Source organism: Rhinolophus hipposideros (genome assembly GCF_964194185.1).
Source record: "Rhinolophus hipposideros genome assembly, chromosome: 10".
Taxonomy (NCBI): domain Eukaryota; kingdom Metazoa; phylum Chordata; class Mammalia; order Chiroptera; family Rhinolophidae; genus Rhinolophus; species Rhinolophus hipposideros.
The window spans coordinates 71438000-71457003 of NC_138056.1; the positions used below are offsets into that span (position 1 = coordinate 71438000).

The following is a 19004-nucleotide window of genomic DNA, read 5'->3' on the forward strand; positions in this document are numbered from 1 at the left end:
CTGAGACTTCGACCAGTTTCTTAACTGCCACTACAATGCTTCTGCATTTTAGATTTCTAGAATCAATTGAGTCTGGAAACTTTCAGATTTGTAGCCTGTAGTGGCTCTTGGCTTTAAAGAAGTGATTCTATCTTTGCGTACATCAAATTTGAGAAGAGAATCTAAAGAAAGGGTTTTTTCAGTCTCTTCAAAAAGCTTTTATGATCACTGTATTTTAATGTAAATAATTTTTTCTATTCTTTAGACGACACAGTAATGATTATATTCATATACTTACATTGAAATTAACTTAAATGCAATAATGTTTGCCCATTTTTATTGGTTGGACACTAATATTAATATTTATTAATAATTGGACCCTAATCTTTAAAATATTAATTTAATAATATTTTTTATTCTTTGACTAGGAATGGATTGTAATTGGGCAAGTTGATATGGAAGCTCTAGTGGAAAAGCATCTTTCTACCGTTCATGATTGGGAGAAAAATTTTAAAGCACTGAAAATAAAGGGAAAAGAAGTAGAACGACTTCCAAGGTATTAGAAGTTAAAGTAGTAGTACTTATGTACCCTAACAGTTTTGCTGTGGATAGTAAGGGTACTCTTCACTTAGTAACATTGAATCAGGTTAGTTTGTACGTCCTCTAGAGCTCAGGTATGGCACTTGAGTATCATCTGAGTAGAGCATTGTTGAGGCTAGAAGTTTCCCTTCTAGAGGCTCTGTTGGCTGAACCTAGTTGGATGACTAGAATGAGGGAAGAGGCTTCTATCCAGATGTGGCATGAGGATCTAATATATGATATGCATAGGCACAGTTTAAGAATGGTAAGCGACTGCTGAGAGCATACTAGGATATAAAAGTAATGAGATTTGACTTTCAGACTGCCCCGGGAGGCACACAACACAGTGCTGCATCTAGTGTTGCCCTAAATGTGGAGGAAACCCTCTGAGGGGCTTCTCACAACCTAGATACTTGAGAATATATTCCCCTCACTACCTGAAATTCGTGTAACTGGAACCACTCTTTTTAATAAGCTCGATGAAAGGCCTTGTTTAATTGTGCATATATTTATAAAGGATAATATCACTTTTATTAATTCATTTGTTGATTCTTTCAATAAATATTTGGTGAGCATTTGTAATATATATAAACTTGTTCTATGGGAGTATGAAGATGACAAAGACACAGTATCTGAGATCAAGTTACTTGCTCTCTGGTAGTACAATAAGTCAAGTATATTTCATAATTAAGTCAAGTACATACAGGGGTTAAGGGAGTAGATTCTGGAGTGAGATGGCTCTTACCAGCTGCATGACTTTGACAGTCAGTTGAGGTAGACTCTGTGAACCTCAATTTCCTCAGCTTTAAAATAGTTACAACTATAGGGGCAGCCGGTTAGCTCAGTTGGTTAGAGCACCATGCTGTTAACAACAAGGTTGCCAGTTCGATCCCCACATGGGCCACTGTGAGCTGCACCCTACACAACCAGCTTGAAGAAACTACTTGACTTGGAGCTGATGGGTCCTGGAAAAACACACTGAAAATTAATAAAAGTTTAAAAAAAAGTAGTTGCAACTATGGTATTTATCTCATAATGTTTTGAGGATTAAGTGAGTAATTTTCGTGTAAATTACTGACACAGGATAAGTTCTCAATATAAATGTTAGTGGTTATTAGTTGTTATCGATATCAGTTAGAATAGTCTATATTCCATGTTAGAGATTGAACTAGGCTATGGAGATTTACAAGATGATGATATCCCATCCATTTATTGCATGAAAATCAGGGAATGTTTTGTTAAGATAGAAATTCTTGGACTAGGATTTTGACAAGTAGAAATAAGAATTGGAGGTTAAAGCAGAGCTTCTCAGGAGAGGGATTTGTATGCTGAAAACAAGTAGTTGGTTGATTGAAAATTTGATTAGAGTTAATGTTTTATTAGAGACTAGAGGAGATTCTTCTGGAAAGGGGTAGGTAGGTATAGATTTGGGAGAGTCTCACATTCTAAATTAGGGAATTTTGATTTTATTCATGTCAGAATGGTTTGCTGTTGAAGGTTTCTAAACAGAAGTGTGTTAGTATCAAAGCTGTACATTAGGAATATTAATTTGGAAATAATGACTTGTATGGCTGAATGAGTGATTAGAGGAAGAGAGGTTAGTTGGTCATCATCCAGAAGACCAGTAACAATTAATTTGTTGGTACACAAAATGGGGTGGAGGAAATATGAGGTATTGAGAGATCTTGTTTGTAGAGGCAGATGAGGAATGAGGATTTTTTAAAATACAGAAAAGTACAATGGCAATTGCTGATAAGATTTGATGTTTTGGACACATTTGTACATATACTTGGATCATATCATATGCTGGCTATTTTTAGTTAACACTATTTCAATTAATATTTTGCCATGTTATTACCTAGTCCTCAAAAACATGATTTTTAATTGTATAGATATACAATAATTTATTTAGCCACTCCTGCATTTAGCTTGTTTCTAGTTTTTCACTATTTTAATTGATACTTTGATGAAGATAGTTGTGTATAATCTTGGAGTCTGCCCTGAAAATTTCCTTAGGATAAATTCTGAAGGTGAAGTTATTAAGACAAAGGATATGCCTATTTTAAAATTATTTGACACGTATTGGCAAATTGCTCTTCACAAAAGTTGCATTATTTTATACTCCTACCAACAGTCTGAGAGTTCTCTTTGTCTACATGATTGAAGATATGAATGAATAATTCATTAAAATTGTCAATTTGTTAGGTATAAAATAGTATCTTATTGTTTTATTTTCTTAGTACCTTAATCTATATTCACTTTCTATTTTTATTTTCTTATCCTTATCCTTATTGTTTGTACTTTGACTGCAGGATAAATTTGCTTTGTAAATATTTTAAAAATTATATGCTGTGACAAGTAAAACTCGTAAATATTTATATATATTCATGTTGATACTTCAGCAATTCATAATTGCTGCCTTTTTTGGTAAACTCATGCAATAGATGTTAACAATTGCAATATTTATAACAAAATCATTGTTTGATGAAAAGTTTTATCATTAAACATAGTATGGGTAAGGCATTTTTGCTAAATTAAATCTAAATGTGCTTAAAGATCACAGTAATAGTTTTGAGTTAAATTTTGAAATATATTACACAAAATCACGATGTTATAATGATACTATTTTCTTCTAATTAGTCTTTTTATGTCAAAATTGTCCATTGGCATTTTTCAGTGCTGTCAAGGTAGATTGTTTAAATATTAATTGTAGCCCTGTGAAGACTATGATTGATGATCTCATCCAGAAATTATTTGATATGCTTGTTTTTTCTTTGAAGAAGTCCATCCAGGGTAAATATACATTTTTAATTTTTATTTTTACTTAATTGTATATAGAAATGCATGTACTTTGATAGTTATGAAATATGAATTACAATAATGATTAATATATGTATTATTAGTTTCAGGTGTACAAAACAATGTTATAGTTATAAAAACTGATATGGAAAGTATTCTGAATATAATGTGCTTGAAATGATAACTAATAAAATAAGAAAGTTCACGTTCAACTCTTAAGAGGTCTAAACATGAAGTCATTTTTATTATTTGCAGTCTGAGCTAGTATCAGTTTGTTGTATATTTTACTGATTTCTCAGAATGTAATACAGTAGGTAATTCTGGTATTATGTGTTTCTCCTTATCGCTTCAAATAACTACCATTTTCCAAAACACTACACTTTCTTTTTCCCTTTAAACTGAGATGTTTTAGCATAATATTTAAAAGACTGAAAATGTTCCTAATTTTGAGTAAAATTTACTCAGAATGAGTGTATTTTAACTTTTTACTCAAAATGTTTAAGTATAATGTGAAGCAACTAAACTTCCAGAGAAGAAATTTGTTTACTTATTACACATTATGAAATTATGTTGTATGAAACCAAATGATAATTTAGAGTTTAATGTATTAGATTAACACTCCTTGATTTAGAAATTATGTAACTGAATAATTTTGGGGTAATAATATTTCTTATGTTTCAATGTTACCTATTCAGCTCATTTACATGAAATTGATACATTTGTTACTGAGGCTATGGAAGTCTTATCAATTATGCCCCAATCTGTGGAAGAGATAGGTGATGCAAATTTACAATATAGTAAACTACAGGAACGGAAACCAGAGGTGAGTAAATTTTTAAATTTATTTTTACTGTACTGGAGATGTTTAAATTAGGTATTTTTTTTTTGTGACTATTTAGAAATACCATATAATTCCAGTATTATAAGGAAGTCTATATAATCTGGTCATTTTATCAGCTCATGATTGGACTCTTGATGGTATGTTGGTATAATGAAACAGTAACAATAATGCTTATTATTGGCTTCAGAAAAATTTGCAGTCTATTTTATGACGTGGCATATTAGAATAAGACTAAACTTAAAATAAAAATTATGCTGTTAACTTCCAGGGTTGTAATCTGAGGATGCTAACGTATGAAGTTGGAGCTGAATTATAAATTCATTCTCTGTCTCTCTCTGTCTCTCTCTCTTTCTCTCTCGCTCTCTCTCTCTCTCTCTCTCTCTCAAATATGATGGAAGAGCTCATAATTAGAGACAAAGGTGAAACAGTGGTAAAGATTCATAAACAATATCCAGAAGGTTAGAGCACAGAATAAGCAAGCCAAAAGTTTTATAAAACGTATTATGGATAATTTTAGTTATGTTTGGAGGAAGGAGGAGAAATAATTCAAATCAGAATACAAACTTTTATGTGTCCCTACTATATGATAAACTTAAAATTAGTAAGAGTTTAAAGATGAGTTGAATAATATACTTTCATGGAGGAATTATAAAATTTGTAGTGATATGATAGGCATAAAGATATAAAGAGAGTTTAAAGGCAAATAAAATAAAATTGTACTTCTTTACTAGGAATTAACCAAAGAAGTAACGGCATTATGAGCTGTGGCAGTTAGCCTAAGCACAGAGGCATTCATTTATTTATTTACTAGACAGGTATTTATAGATCACCTGATAATTTCCAGATATTGTGCTAAGAGTTGGGGTTGCAGCTGTGAACATACTCTGTTTTTATGGAATGCACATTTGTGTGGGTATTGGAGGAGGGGAGAGGAAAGGAAGAGGGAGGACGGAGGAGCAAGAGAAATAAGAGAAGGAGTATGCCCACCTAGGGAGGTGATCCTTAGGGTGGGTAGTCATGGAAGACCTTCTAGGAGAGATGACATCTGAACTGAGATCTGAAAGAGATTTGGGGGCAGATTATTCTAAGTAGAATGAATAGCAAATACAATGATTTTAAGGCAGAGAAAGAACTTGGTGTGCTCAAAGAAGAGGTAAATGTAAATATTGTCAGGAAAGTTAGTTACTATGTTTCCCCGAAAATAAGACCTTGCCAGACCATCAGCTCTAATATGTCTTTTGGAGCAAAAATTAATATAAGACCCGGCATTATATTATTTTGTTTTATATTATATTATTTTATATTTTATATTGTATTTTATATTTTATTTTATATAATATTTTATGTATTATATTTTATATATTTTCTTTTATATATTTTATAATATATCATATTATATTATATATTTGTTATGTTATATTATATCATATTATATTAACCTGGTCTTATATTAATATAAGACCAGGTCTTAGATTAATTTTTGCTTCAAAAGATGCATTAGAGCTGATGGTACAGCTAGGTCTTATTTTCGGGGAAACACGGTATCAAGAAAGCCATAGTATTCAAGGAAGAAAGTAGTACGAGGTGAAATTGGAGAGGTGTGCAAGGGTCAGATTATGAATGTACTTGTACACCATCATAAGAAGTTTGGACTTTTTTCTAAGTATAATTAAGTCCTTAGAGGTATTTAAGCAGGGGAGTGACACAATGTGTTTCACATTTTGAAGCAATTACTCTGGCTGCTCTGTAGAGAATGGATTGTAGTAGTAGAGAATAAAAAGTAGCAAAGTCTAGTTAGTAGGATATTGCAATTGATAGATGAGAGATGATAGAAACTTGTACCATGTGGGAGCAGAGATGGAGAGAAATTAATGATATATTTCAATGTTAAAACCAAGAAGATCTTCGAATGCATTCATTAGAGGGGGTTTAGAGATAGAAATAAACATGTCTCTAAGGTTTCTGGCTTGAGCAGCTGGAAAGCTAATGATATTAGCTTCTTTTTACTGAGATGAGGATGATAAGAGAAGGACAGTGTTTGGAGATTGGAAGTGGTGGGGATTGAGATGAATGTCAGGTGGAAATTGAATGAGGAATATGGAATTTAGAGTAAAAGTGAAGACTAGAGGTGTAAATTTGGAAGTCGTTTTTATATCTATGATATTTAAAGCCATGGGATTGGGCTAAGACCATCTGGTTGACAGCAAAGAGTAGAGGGGATAGGACCAGGTTTAAACATTCCAAAATTTAGAGTTTTAGCCTAGGAGACTGAGAATGAGGTGGAAAGAGAAGCATGAAGCATATCATCACAAAAACTAAGAGAAATAGATGTTGTATGCTGGGAACCACATGAGAGGCAGGAAGTGACAGGAGACAGTACAAAGTGCCAGGTCAGTGAGCCACATTAAGGATGTTGGGCTTGATTTTGTGGATATTGAGTTATTCCTGGGTTTTTAGCAGTAAGATGTTATAGAATTTGCTTTGGTATGTATCCCTGTTGGTATATATCTGGATTTGAACGAGTAGGAATGGAGGCAGGTAAACTAGGAAAGTGTTGTAAAGTGTTTACAGGCTAACCCAAGTTCTATTAGCATGTAGGAAATTAGAATCCTACTCTATTTTTTTTCTTTTCTTACTGATTTTTATAGTACTGTGTGGCTTCTTGGTACATCGGTTTTCTCTGTTTCTCAGATGGAACTAATCCTGCCCAGGGATTGCCAACAGGCTACTGAGATATATTTGAAGAAATTTTTTTGTTATTGTTGTCTATTGTGTATGCACGGTGATTTCTAAAAAATCTTTCTATGGCTATTATTGCTTTGTTGATTAGTAGAAACACAGATATTTTATTAATTTATCTGACACTTGTTTTATGGTGCTTTCAAAGGCTGAGAAGCAATTCAAGCATTTTAGCACCTATTGACCTACACCCAGACTGTTGAAAAAATTACTAACTATACATGACTCTGCATTTCAAGTAGAAATTGAATGTAGGAGCTTGATTTTACTTATTCACCTGTCTGTTTTTTACATACTACCTTTTTTTATGACTTTCTCTTCTTTATTAAGTAGATAATTTAATTAACTTGTGCTCTTAAGTCCTCATTAATTTAAGTTCCTTTCGAAGCATCTTTAGCATTTTCTTATGGTGGAATATTTATAATAAGAACTTCGAACAGCTATAGTATTGTCTTTATGGATTCACGGTTTCATTTAGTCTCATATTACCATTTTTATTATCTTTTAACTCCTGATATCAGTGTGCCTCGGTTGAGTTTGTATAAATAATAAGTAAGCATTAGAAACTTTATACCCAGGAATTTAACAATTATTTAAAAGCAAGACTATTGATTTTTAAGAAGCAAATCATGAAACACTAATTAAAATAAATGGAATTTTAAGAAATTTGATAAAATAGGTTGTTTTAATGTCTTTTTGTTACCCTTTAGATTTTGCCCTTATTTCAAGAAGCTGAAGATAAAAACAGACTTTTACGAACTGTGGCAGGTAGAGGTTTAGAAACAATTAGTAATCTGAAAGCTAAGTGGGATAAATTTGAGTTGATGATGGAAAGTCACCAACTTATGATTAAAGATCAGGTAAGAACCTTTTAGTCATTTTGTTAAAATGGATACTTAATTTTTTCTCAGTTAAGGGTTCTTACTTATCTTTATTCCATTATAGCTTAGGTTTATAAGAATTTTATATTGCTGGTGAAATTAACCTCCAAGTACTTGTGTATAGTAGAACACTTTATATAATGATGATCATTTCACATAGTTTATCTTCACTTCCTGCTATTCAAGAATGCATGTGTCATTATTTTCAGCCTTTCTTATGAATGAATATATTTACTGACTATCTGTGGTAACTTTTAAGGGTACAAATTGGAAGTTTCATATATCTATTGCACTCATCCCATTTGATAAGAACTTAGTCTTATGTCCTTTAGCTGCATAGGAGACTAGGAAATGCCCTTAGGTAGAACAGCTGGCAGTCATTGAACTTTTTTTTTAAAAATCATATCACCTTCTGGTAGTTGTGATGGGTGCTCTTAGTCAGATGAATTAGTTCTTAATGATGGTGTTTGCAGATAATCTCTCATTGTAAATTTATGGTCTAATTTTATGCTTTTGAATTATTTTATTGCATTTAATATCAATAATTAAAAACAATCTGTTGAAAAGTTGGTATTGAGGGACGAACAGTTAGCTCAGTTGGTTAGAGCGCGAAGCTTGTAACACCAGGTGCCAGTTCGATCCCTGCATGGGCCAGTGTGAGCTGCACCCTCCACAAGTAGACTGAAACAACTACTTGACTCGGAGCTGATGGGTCCTGGAAAAACACACTTAAAAATAAATAAAAGTTAAAAAAAAAAAGTTGGTATTGATACTTTTTCACCTTTCAATAGCAAATGTTGGAAATAAAAATGTGAAAATAAAGAGATTTTATTCTGAACTAAATGATATAAACTCTATTGGCTTATAGATTGAAGTGATGAAAGGAAATGTGAAATCACGTCTCCAGATTTATTACCAAGAATTGGAGAAATTTAAAGCTCGTTGGGACCAACTAAAGCCTGGTGACGATGTTATTGAAACTGGCCAGCAAAATACCCTTGATAAAAGTGCAAAGTCAATAAAAGAGAAAAAAATTGAGTTTGATGATCTTGAAGTCATAAGAAAAAAGCTGGTGTATGTTTTTTCTTTGTCATGTACATAAAATATATTTATATATGTTACCAAGTTCACTTTGACTCCTTTGTGAAAAATGCATATTACTGAATTTACAAGAGTCCATGCCTAAGTAAAATTCTCATGTAAGGTAGACTTTATCCCCCACTGTGTACCTCTATTATCAGATACACATTGTGCAACACACACACACACACACACACACACACACGGAATGCACTTAAGTAACACTGATATTTGACAGTTTTTCTTATTTAAAAATATGATATTTTACTATTATTTTTTTTCAATATATATGTATTTTTTTTACTAGTGATGATTGCCATCATTTTGGACTAGAAGAGCCCAACTTCTCTTTGGCATATAGCATCTCTACAGACATTGAGAGCTGTGCACAAATTTGGGCCCTTTATGAAGAGTTTCAGCAAGGATTTCAGGAAATGGCCAATGAAGATTGGATTACTTTTCGGTTAGATTCATAAACAATATTTAGATTTTTATAGTTTGGTAATGTTTGTTGGGGTTTAAGTTTCAAAGTGTATTTCTGGTATTTTATAGGACTAAGACATATCTGTTTGAAGAGTTTTTGATGAATTGGCATGACAAATTAAGGAAGGTTGAAGAACATTCAGTAATGACGGTGAAATTACAATCAGAAATTGACAAATATAAAGTAAGATAGTTTTACTTATTCTATTTAAAAATGATATTTGGAACTTTTATGTATCTTTTATTATGTAATGACTGAACTGTAATTTTAGTTTATATATTTTTACATTATTCCATTACATGAAAAAAAATAGGAAGTATAGAATAAAGCATAGAAATCATTGGTATTTCTGCTACCAATTTGAAAGAAATTAGAACTAAAAAATATATGGTAAAGTTATAAATCAGAGTATTTATACTTCCTAGCACAATTTAATATATGAATTGTTTGGCATATCTAGGATATAAGTCTATCCTAAAATAAAAATATAAACATAAGTATTTTAGGTCGTGTTTTAAATATGTTAAGCTCAAAGGGAAAGTTGCATGTGTTCATAGCAATGTTTAATACAAATTTTCATACCATTCTGTTTAAGAATATGATTTCAAGATTGTTAGTAAGATGATGGAGTAAGTAAAATTTTATATTTAACAATCATAACAGTAAATAATTTGCATTTTGCTTGTATACATATGTATACTTCTTATATACATGTTTCTTGTTTTTCTTCTCATTTAACAGATTGCAATTCCTATCTTGAAATATGTAAGAGGAGAACATCTTTCCCCAGATCACTGGCTTGACCTTTTTCGTCTACTTGGCCTTCCTAGGGGAACTAGTCTAGAGAAATTAGTGTTTGGTGATCTTCTCAGAGTAGCTGATACAATTGTTGCCAAAACTTCAGACCTTAAAGTAAGAATCACTTTTAGAAATACCTCATATGTCCAGCCTTTGTTAACATGTGGTTTTGCTTTGTGTTTTGTTATTTAAATAAACCTCACATTAAATTTGTTTCTTCCTTTGAAATAGTGACAGTGTTCCACTGTTACATCATTCTTTTATTAGTAATACTTTTCAATATGTCTAGCACTGTCTATGGGGGTATAGAAACAATATAAATCCCTTTTTTGAGAGAAAAAAATACAAAATTAAAAATGTCTTACTTTATAAGAAGGGAGTCAGCTTTAATCAAAAAGTAAACAAATACAAATCATTTTACATACAATACATTTAAAATCATGGCATACATTATAAACAGAAGCTAAGGGATACAAAAATCCAGATAGCTAAACCAAGAACCAATTTATTAATCAGATTTAGAAAAGGTCTCAGGTAAAAGTAAAACTTGTCACAATTCTATCATAAGTGGCAGACTTTCTGTGTTGTGTTCTGCCCATTCAGTGTAAAAGTAAAAGGACTCTGGATGTCAAATTGTTTTGTTTCCTATCTAAAATGTATATATTTGTTTGTAGATAATCCTGGAGCATATGTAGATAATCATGAGGTTATAAAGCACAACTGCTATAGAAGATAGCTTCATAGGATTGCTAACCGCTTTAGATGTATCAGAGCTTACAATTAAGTTACAATAGAATGTCTGAGGTCTGCAAAACTTTAAATATGTTAGATTGTTTTGTGTTTTGTAATGGATGCATGAATTTTTTTTTAGAAGTAAAAAGCATAAGGCAGAACTTTGTATATACCTTGACCATGTGAACCTAAATACTTAGTATCTGATATCCATTGATACATTAGCCAGTAATTCTTTTTTATTACATGTAAAATATATCCACTTACATTGGTTATGTTTTGCTAATGGTGAAAAGCCAGATAAAAATAATCTTTTAAAATAGATTTCTTATAATTTATTTATATGACAATTAATGTTGAAGTAATAAATATGGATATTTTGTGTTAAATAGGATTTAAATAGTCGGGCACAAGGTGAAGTTACAATCAGAGAAGCTTTACGTGAGCTTGATCTTTGGGGAGTTGGAGCAGTATTTACATTGATTGATTATGAAGACAGCCAAAGTCGAACTATCAAGCTGATTAAAGACTGGAAAGATATAGTAAATCAAGTTGGAGACAATAGATGCCTTCTTCAATCCTTAAAGGATTCTCCTTATTATAAAGGATTTGAAGATAAAGTGTCAATTTGGGAAAGAAAACTTGCAGAATTAGATGAGTACCTACAGAATTTAAACCATATTCAGAGAAAGTGGGTGTATTTGGAACCCATTTTTGGCCGTGGAGCATTGCCAAAAGAACAGACACGCTTCAACAGAGTTGATGAAGATTTTAGGTCAGTACAACTACAAAAGACATTGACACATATGGAAGTTTTTTATTCATATTATGAGGTCCTTAATAAAAGCTAATTACTTTTAGATTATTAGTATCATCTGGGTATTCAACCTCTTTCTCTACTGGATCCTTCTGAGAAGTTATTTGCAGTCATTCAGCAATTTACTTTTTGAATCATTTTGGTCTGGTTTCTGTTTTTACTATAATATATATGATATATATATATTATATGATAATATGTACTAATAAATGATAATATATACTAATAAACTAATAAATATATACGTATAGGTATGTAATATATACTTAATATTTCCTAAAGTCACCAATTACTTTCCTGTTGTAAATTTGATGAGCATTTTTCATTCCTTATTTTACTATATCTCTGACTAATATTTAATAGAATTGAGCATTTCTTCTTTTGTGTAAAGTCTCTTCCCTTGGCTTCTGTGATACTGCCCTCTCCTGGTCTCTCTCGCTCTGCTTTAGTTCTTAGTCCTCAGCCCCTTAAAGCATTTAGATGCGGACGTTCTCAAGGTTTCAGCCTTAGGTTCTTTTTTCACTTTATGTTTCTCCCGAGGTGATCTTAACCTCCCTAAACATCTGCTGTCTTCTATTTGCTGATGCCTCCTCAATTTATATATCAAGCCTATATTTCTCTTCTGAGCTCCAAATATGCTAAGTATCTTCAATCAACATGTTAGAAGTAAAATCGTGACTTTATCCCCCAATCCCTTTTCCCACAAATCTTTTTCAGATTTCTGTCTCTATAAATGGTACTACCTAATTGCTCAAAGCAGAAATGTGATGGATATCTTTGACATCTCCCTCTCCTTCCAAATCCATTGTTAAAAAATTTTGTTGATTTTAACCCACTTAATATATTTTAATTTATCTTTTATATGTCTACTTCTAACGTACTTTTGTTGTCAGTAATTTGTACTACTGCCTAACCTTCTTACTGATTCTTGTCTTCTCTATTCAGTTTTCCATACAACAGCCAGTCATTTTTTGAAAATGAAGTTTCTTCACTACTTTCCTTCATTGCTTTAAGTAAAATTTGCAAATGGTTTCCTACTGCTCCATGAATAAGGAATGATCTTCTTGTCTATTTCTCTACCTTTATGTGCTGCTCTCCTTTTTGCTTTGGTGCCTCTAGTCTTTAGTTTCTCAAACATACCAAGCTTCTTTCCAGGGTTTTTGCCAGAAACTTTTTCCTTCCTACTCATTGACTTTTTCTTTTTATTCGTCATATAGACCTGAACTGAAATTACTTCCTCAAAGAATCATAGATTAGGGGTTGCCCTATTAGCCATTTTCAAAATGCTTTGTAATTTTTCTTCTTAGCATTTATCATAATTTTATTTAAATATTTTGGGAAATTATTTAATGTTTTTTTCTGTCATTGGACCATTATCGTCGTGAAGTAGGACTTAATATTTATTTAGTGAATAAGTGAAATAAGACAATTTGTAATGTGGGAGGTTAAAAATGATAATGAATAATATTAATTTTTAGCATTATTTGTTAGAAGCATGATGATGTATTGCTGTTATATAGTGTTACCTCTAGTTTGTTTTAAGCAGGCGAAAAAAATAAATATCTCAGTGTTTGTTAGTCAAAAAACTGTAAAGTAGATGTGAAAATGGCTTTTTTTTTTTTTTCTGTAGATCAATAATGACTGACATCAAGAAAGACAACAGAGTCACAACCTTAACTACTCATGCGGGAATCAGAAATTCTCTACTAACAATACTTGATCAGCTTCAAAGATGTCAGAAATCATTAAATGAATTTTTGGAGGCATGTTTTAATAAAAATCTTTATATAATAAAGTATATAATAATTAGCATTATTTGAAAACAAAGGCTATTCTTTTTGTTTTATTTTTATTAGGAAAAACGCTCAGCCTTTCCAAGATTTTATTTTATTGGTGATGATGACTTGTTAGAAATACTGGGCCAGTCTACTAACCCATCAGTGATTCAGTCTCACCTTAAGAAGCTGTTTGCTGGTAAGATTCAACTTTTATTCAACAGATATTTATTGTTTCAACAATCTGCCAGGCATAATGTTAGGATCTTAGGTAGACTATTGAATAAAATGCATGTCATACACTTAAAGAATCTAAAGTTCAGTTGGGAAGATTAGCGAGTAAGTTGACAAATATGACAATTCCTATGGTTGATATAAGTACATGGTATTATAATTGCATCTTTGACCGCATTTAGCTCAGTTTTGGGGCATCATGAAGAAGTTGACTTCTAATGTGAGATCTGAAGAATGTATAGCTCTTAGCTAGAAGAGAAATGGGGAGGGAGAGGGAATAGACCATGCATAGGCTTGAAAGCGAAGGAGAATATGCCCCCTTCATTATTGAGTGTAAGGTCTCCTGAATGATGTCCAAGCAGAGATACTCAATTAGCATTCATTGTCAGAAGAGAGATCGGTATGGAGAAGTAAAATTAGGAGTTATTTGTGTACAGATAATTATTTTATGGAAACAGGTAAGATTGGTGAAAAGTGTAGAGTAATAGTGCTATATGCTTTGATATTATTGAATTACTTTCATTGGGTAATTGCAAATGGAATTGGTTTGCTACAAAAATAATCGTGATTATTTTTTTCTTAAAATATTTCATTTGTTGGAAAATAGCTACATTTCTCAAATTAAGAAGTAAAAAATTAAAAATTATCATCATCTTCACTTATAATCGGGGATCAGCAAACTACAGATCCACAAGCCAAATCTGGTTCACTGCCAGTTTTCTTATTTTAAATGAAGTTTTGTTGGAACACAGTCATCCTCGTTATTGTCTATAGATGCTTTTGTGCTACAAGCAGAGTTGAGTGGTTGATACAGAGACTGTATGGTCTGTAAAAACCTAAAATATTTACTCTCTGGTGCTTTACAGAAGTATTTCTAACAGTTGTATATCTGAAGCTTTAAGGTGTTTATATTTGTAACTGTGATTTGGGCTATAGGAGGTAGTGGAAGAACTCTTGAAATCAGAAGGCTTGCATTTAAGTTCTACCTCTACTATTTATTATTGAGTTATTAATTATTACCTCTCTGAAATTTAGTTTCCTTCTTTAAATTGAAAATAATAACTTACAGAGTTTTTCTGAAGATCAAAATTAGCTAATGTGTTTAGGGCTTTTTAAAATTAAATTTGTTTGCAAATTTGGGGGAAGGGAAGTCCTATTTGCACTCCTCCATTCCTCTTTCTGTCTCATCTTATAAGTGGAATCATCCGTATTGTATTCTTATACACTCAATTATGTCTGGCTTTTTTGTGTGTGTGCTTATCATAATGTTTCAAGATATTTAAAACTATATTTTATTCCTTTTAATTATTGAATAGCATTTCATTGTTTGAGTATATCACAGTTTATACATTTACCCGTTGATGGGCTTGGGTCGTTTCCAGTTTTTGGTTATGAGAAGCTGTTTTACGATATTATGATATTATATAATAGAATTAACATAATTCTATTGCATGGTAATATATGAAGTATGCTTTATGTGGTAACCATATAAGATAGCTAATAATTATGTTTGATAATTTTGCATTTAAATTGTTGCTTTTATATTATAGGTATTAACAGTGTGTGTTTTGATGAGGAATCAAAACATATAACTGCAATGAAATCCCTAGAGGGAGAAGTTGTACCTTTAAAAAATAAAGTTCTTTTATCAAATAATGTAGAGGTAAGGAATTCTTTTACAAGTATGAAACTAAAAAGAATTCGCTATGTGAACTTAGTATAAAAATTATTTAGTCAATTTGTAGGGTAAAGTTGAGTAATTTAGACCTTTTAGGAAACTCGTCTTCTATCTTTTATTAAATGATTTGTTTTGTTAGGGTCAGAATGATATGATATTTCAGAGAATATGGAGTTTTGGTCTTTGGAAGGCAGCATGCAATTATGAAAATAGCCTTTATGTTGGAGTCAAAAAGAATCGAATATTAATTTTAGTTCTAAAACTTATTAGCTGTGTAACTTAGAATCTCAGTTTTCTTATCTGTAAAGTGAGACTTTTACTCTTGCAAAGACTTTCTACTGAAAATTTAATAAGATTACTGGCTTCAAGTGAACTATATAGTGTTTGGAACATAAGTACTTAATAAGTCTTCGTTCTCTTTTCTCTTTAAAATATGAGTTGTACACGATGATTTAGGTGAACTAGTAAGCTTGAAACTAATGCAGTTGTAGAACAACTATGATTAGTTGATTCCTCAGGACTGGAAGTGAACTGTCAAAGGTCTATTATAGGTATACAGCTAAAACCGAGTAGCAGTAGGTTGCATCACATTGAATTGTAATTTCAGGTTCCAAAATTATCCTCCAATGAGAGGTCAGTGGCCATATCTTATCATGCATATTCTATACAGTTTAGCAAAAAGCCTATTTCTATTTAGATCTCAACATTTTATTGGATATTGAGCACATAAATCAGGTGATTGAAAGCATAGAAGTTTTAAGTAGCTGCCATGTTTGGTGAAGAGTTTTGTTGTTTTTTAGTTTTGTTTGCCTTTCTTGTCATTTTATTGGGACCAGATGAACAGCAAGAGGAAGAGGTTAAGTTTTAGCAGCTGGGCTAGAGCAGTTTTGCCAGCAAAGGAACCCTGGAACTCTGGAAGCTCTTATGATGTTTAGTGGAGTAGGTGTCTCTTTTGCCTTGCGCAGCAGAGACACTCTTTAGTGTCAGTGGCCATTGAGCTTGGCAAATGTTCATGCTATTTTTAATATTGGAAGGTGCTCTAAAGATTAAAAGAAAAGCTAGAACTTAAAGGTAAAGTAAGTAATGATGAAAAGCTGTTTAAGATTGTAAATTTTATCCTTACATTTTATTGCAAATGATAGTCTTTTAAAGTTAAGTAGTGGTTCATAAATATTTATTGCTATTTTTGTCAATTATCATTTCAACTAGTTAACTTTTATTATTTTATCTGTAATCAACTGAGTGAAGAGAATGTATTGTTTGACCTTGAAACAAAACTGGTTTTATTTGAAGAGGCAGCTTAACTTCCCAGATAATATGCTTCATCCTAATGAAGCAATCTCTTCCTATGGTTGCAACATTGTGAATATGAGATCATCAGGATGGCATCAATCAGGAGATTTACCTAATCACTTTGATTTATTGGCTCAACTATCCAGTTTGATTTGTCATTATGATGACTGAATGGGTAACTTTTTAAATGGTCATGTGATATTGGTTTATATAGATTATGATAGTGATAGCTAACCAGAACTTCATGAGTTTTTACACTTACCATTATGCCAAGAGGTAAAAAATATTTTCTCCAAATTATGTAAATCATTTATTGATTAAATAATTATATACCATACAACACATCTTGGGATGTGAGAGTCTATAAGAAATTATAATCTTTCCTCCTGAAGTAAAAGAATAGGGTCAGTCAATAGATTATTTATGTTTTATGACTTGTATGTATTATTTTCTAATTTTATTTCCAGACTTGGTTAAATGATTTAGCCTTGGAAATGAAGCAAACTTTGAAACATTTGTTGACAGAATGTATTACTTCTGGACGAAGTTCTCAAGGTGCAATTGACCCATCCTTGTTCCCTTCACAGGTAAGGGGGCTTATGTCTAGAATATAGGTAGGCATGGTATCATGGGATGACCCCTGACCTAGAGGTCAGAGGGCTCAGACAACTGGTATCTCTGGTCTCCCTTTATCTAACAGTTGACGCTGACAAATTGCTTCACTTCTGAGTCTCAGTTCCCTCACTGTCAAGTGTGAGGGAAGAACTGCATGTTAGTGAAGTTCTCTTCTTAGCTCCATTAATTTGCTGTAATTCAAGCAGAAAGCCTGCTGAGATTTAAGCAACCCAGGCTGGTAGGGAATACAATGCGGAGGGAGAATCAGTCATGTAGTAGCTTCCTGGTTCCAGATGATTAGTGTATCATTGATGGAAAGGCATGAGATCTACAACACTGTCCCTGACCCCTACCATGGAATCACCTAAGAGGTTGGAGCTGACAGGAATTTAGCAGGGTGTTAATGCAGGTCTGAAATATGGTCACAACACTGAACTAAAATTTGGCAGGGAAACTGAGAGCATGGTTACATGGTGGGTATGCAGATTGCTGCAGCTCAGTGTTAATAGGAACTCATTCCTGAAACACTGGATACTAGATATGTATCTAACAAAACTTGCTCCAGGCCTTAGTAAAGTGTAGCACTAAGACTTGTGTTAAGTATTTTATCTTGTTCAGGATTTGTTTTATTGCTAGTTGAGACTAACACTACCAGTGTACGTCATCAGGAACTTTAGTTCTTAGGGACTATGAAAGGTAGGCATCGAGATGTTCTGTGATTCTCACAGGAATGTCTACCCAACTCCTCAAAGTTATTTGCTTTTCAGATTAAAATATTTACTAGCAATGGAATAGTTTTTTATGTTAGTTTTTTTTTGAAACATGAGAAGTTAAATAGGCAGCTTGGAACATTTTAAATTCTTAGCTGTTTTATCATTCATGTCATATGCATCTTTTAGCATTCTGAGTCAAATATGTTTTTAAGCTTCTTGTTAGGTTCTTAGAAAAAAATAAAAGTAATCATCAATGAATAATAATGCCATTGCAGAGTCAGAGTTAAGCTGCTTTATTCTGGAAATATTTCCTAGTACTCTGTCAACTTTAAAATAGGATTTAAATTGACTTTTCATTTGAATAAAAGACACAATATTAAACAATCTACAAAAGTAAGAATTACCAAATAATTGGATTGGGGAAATTACAGTTGTATCAGGAGATATGCTGGGAGATACAAGCCAAAGAAAGTTGCTGGATTTGAGCCTGAAACTTACCACTGGGCTCTTGAGCCGTCAAACAGTAAAAATGTGAACTACTAAAAATGGAAGTAGTGTTGACCCTTGAATAACATGGGCATTAGGGGTACTCACTTACCGTGATGCTGAAAATCCACTTGTAGCTTTTTTTTAATTAAAATTTATTGGGGTGATAATGGTTAGTAAAATTACATAGGTTTCCAGTGTACAATTCTGTAATACATTGTCTATGTATCACATTGTGTGTTCACCACCCAGAGTCAGTTCTCCTTCCATCACCATACATATGACCTTGTTTACCCTCTTTCACCACTACTCTCCTTCCTTACCATCAGGTAACCACTAAACTATTGTCTGTCTATGAGTTTGTGTTTCTTTGTTTGTCTTGTTAATTTGTTGTTTTTATACTTTTGACTCCCTCTAAATTTATCTGCAGTTGTCCTTCTGCATCCATGGGGGTTTGGTTCTAGAACACTCCCCATATCCC

At 32.3% G+C, this 19004-nt stretch overlaps 1 protein-coding gene across 6 annotated transcripts in view; it reads left to right on the plus strand.

Moving 5' to 3' along the window:
* DYNC2H1 (dynein cytoplasmic 2 heavy chain 1) overlaps positions 1–19004 on the plus strand; it is a 289185-nt gene that overhangs the window by 27019 nt on the left and 243162 nt on the right. For all 6 annotated transcript variants that reach the window (XM_081063149.1, XM_081063152.1, XM_081063150.1 and 3 more), the window contains exons 18-30: positions 408–535; positions 3236–3351; positions 4053–4180; positions 7648–7797; positions 8687–8892; positions 9206–9361; positions 9451–9565; positions 10124–10294; positions 11305–11687; positions 13360–13492; positions 13586–13703; positions 15289–15401; positions 17177–17296. In XM_081063149.1, coding sequence (XP_080919275.1) covers positions 408–535; positions 3236–3351; positions 4053–4180; positions 7648–7797; positions 8687–8892; positions 9206–9361; positions 9451–9565; positions 10124–10294; positions 11305–11687; positions 13360–13492; positions 13586–13703; positions 15289–15401; positions 17177–17296 — 2037 coding nt within the window. The remainder of the gene's footprint in view (positions 1–407; positions 536–3235; positions 3352–4052; positions 4181–7647; positions 7798–8686; positions 8893–9205; positions 9362–9450; positions 9566–10123; positions 10295–11304; positions 11688–13359; positions 13493–13585; positions 13704–15288; positions 15402–17176; positions 17297–19004) is intronic.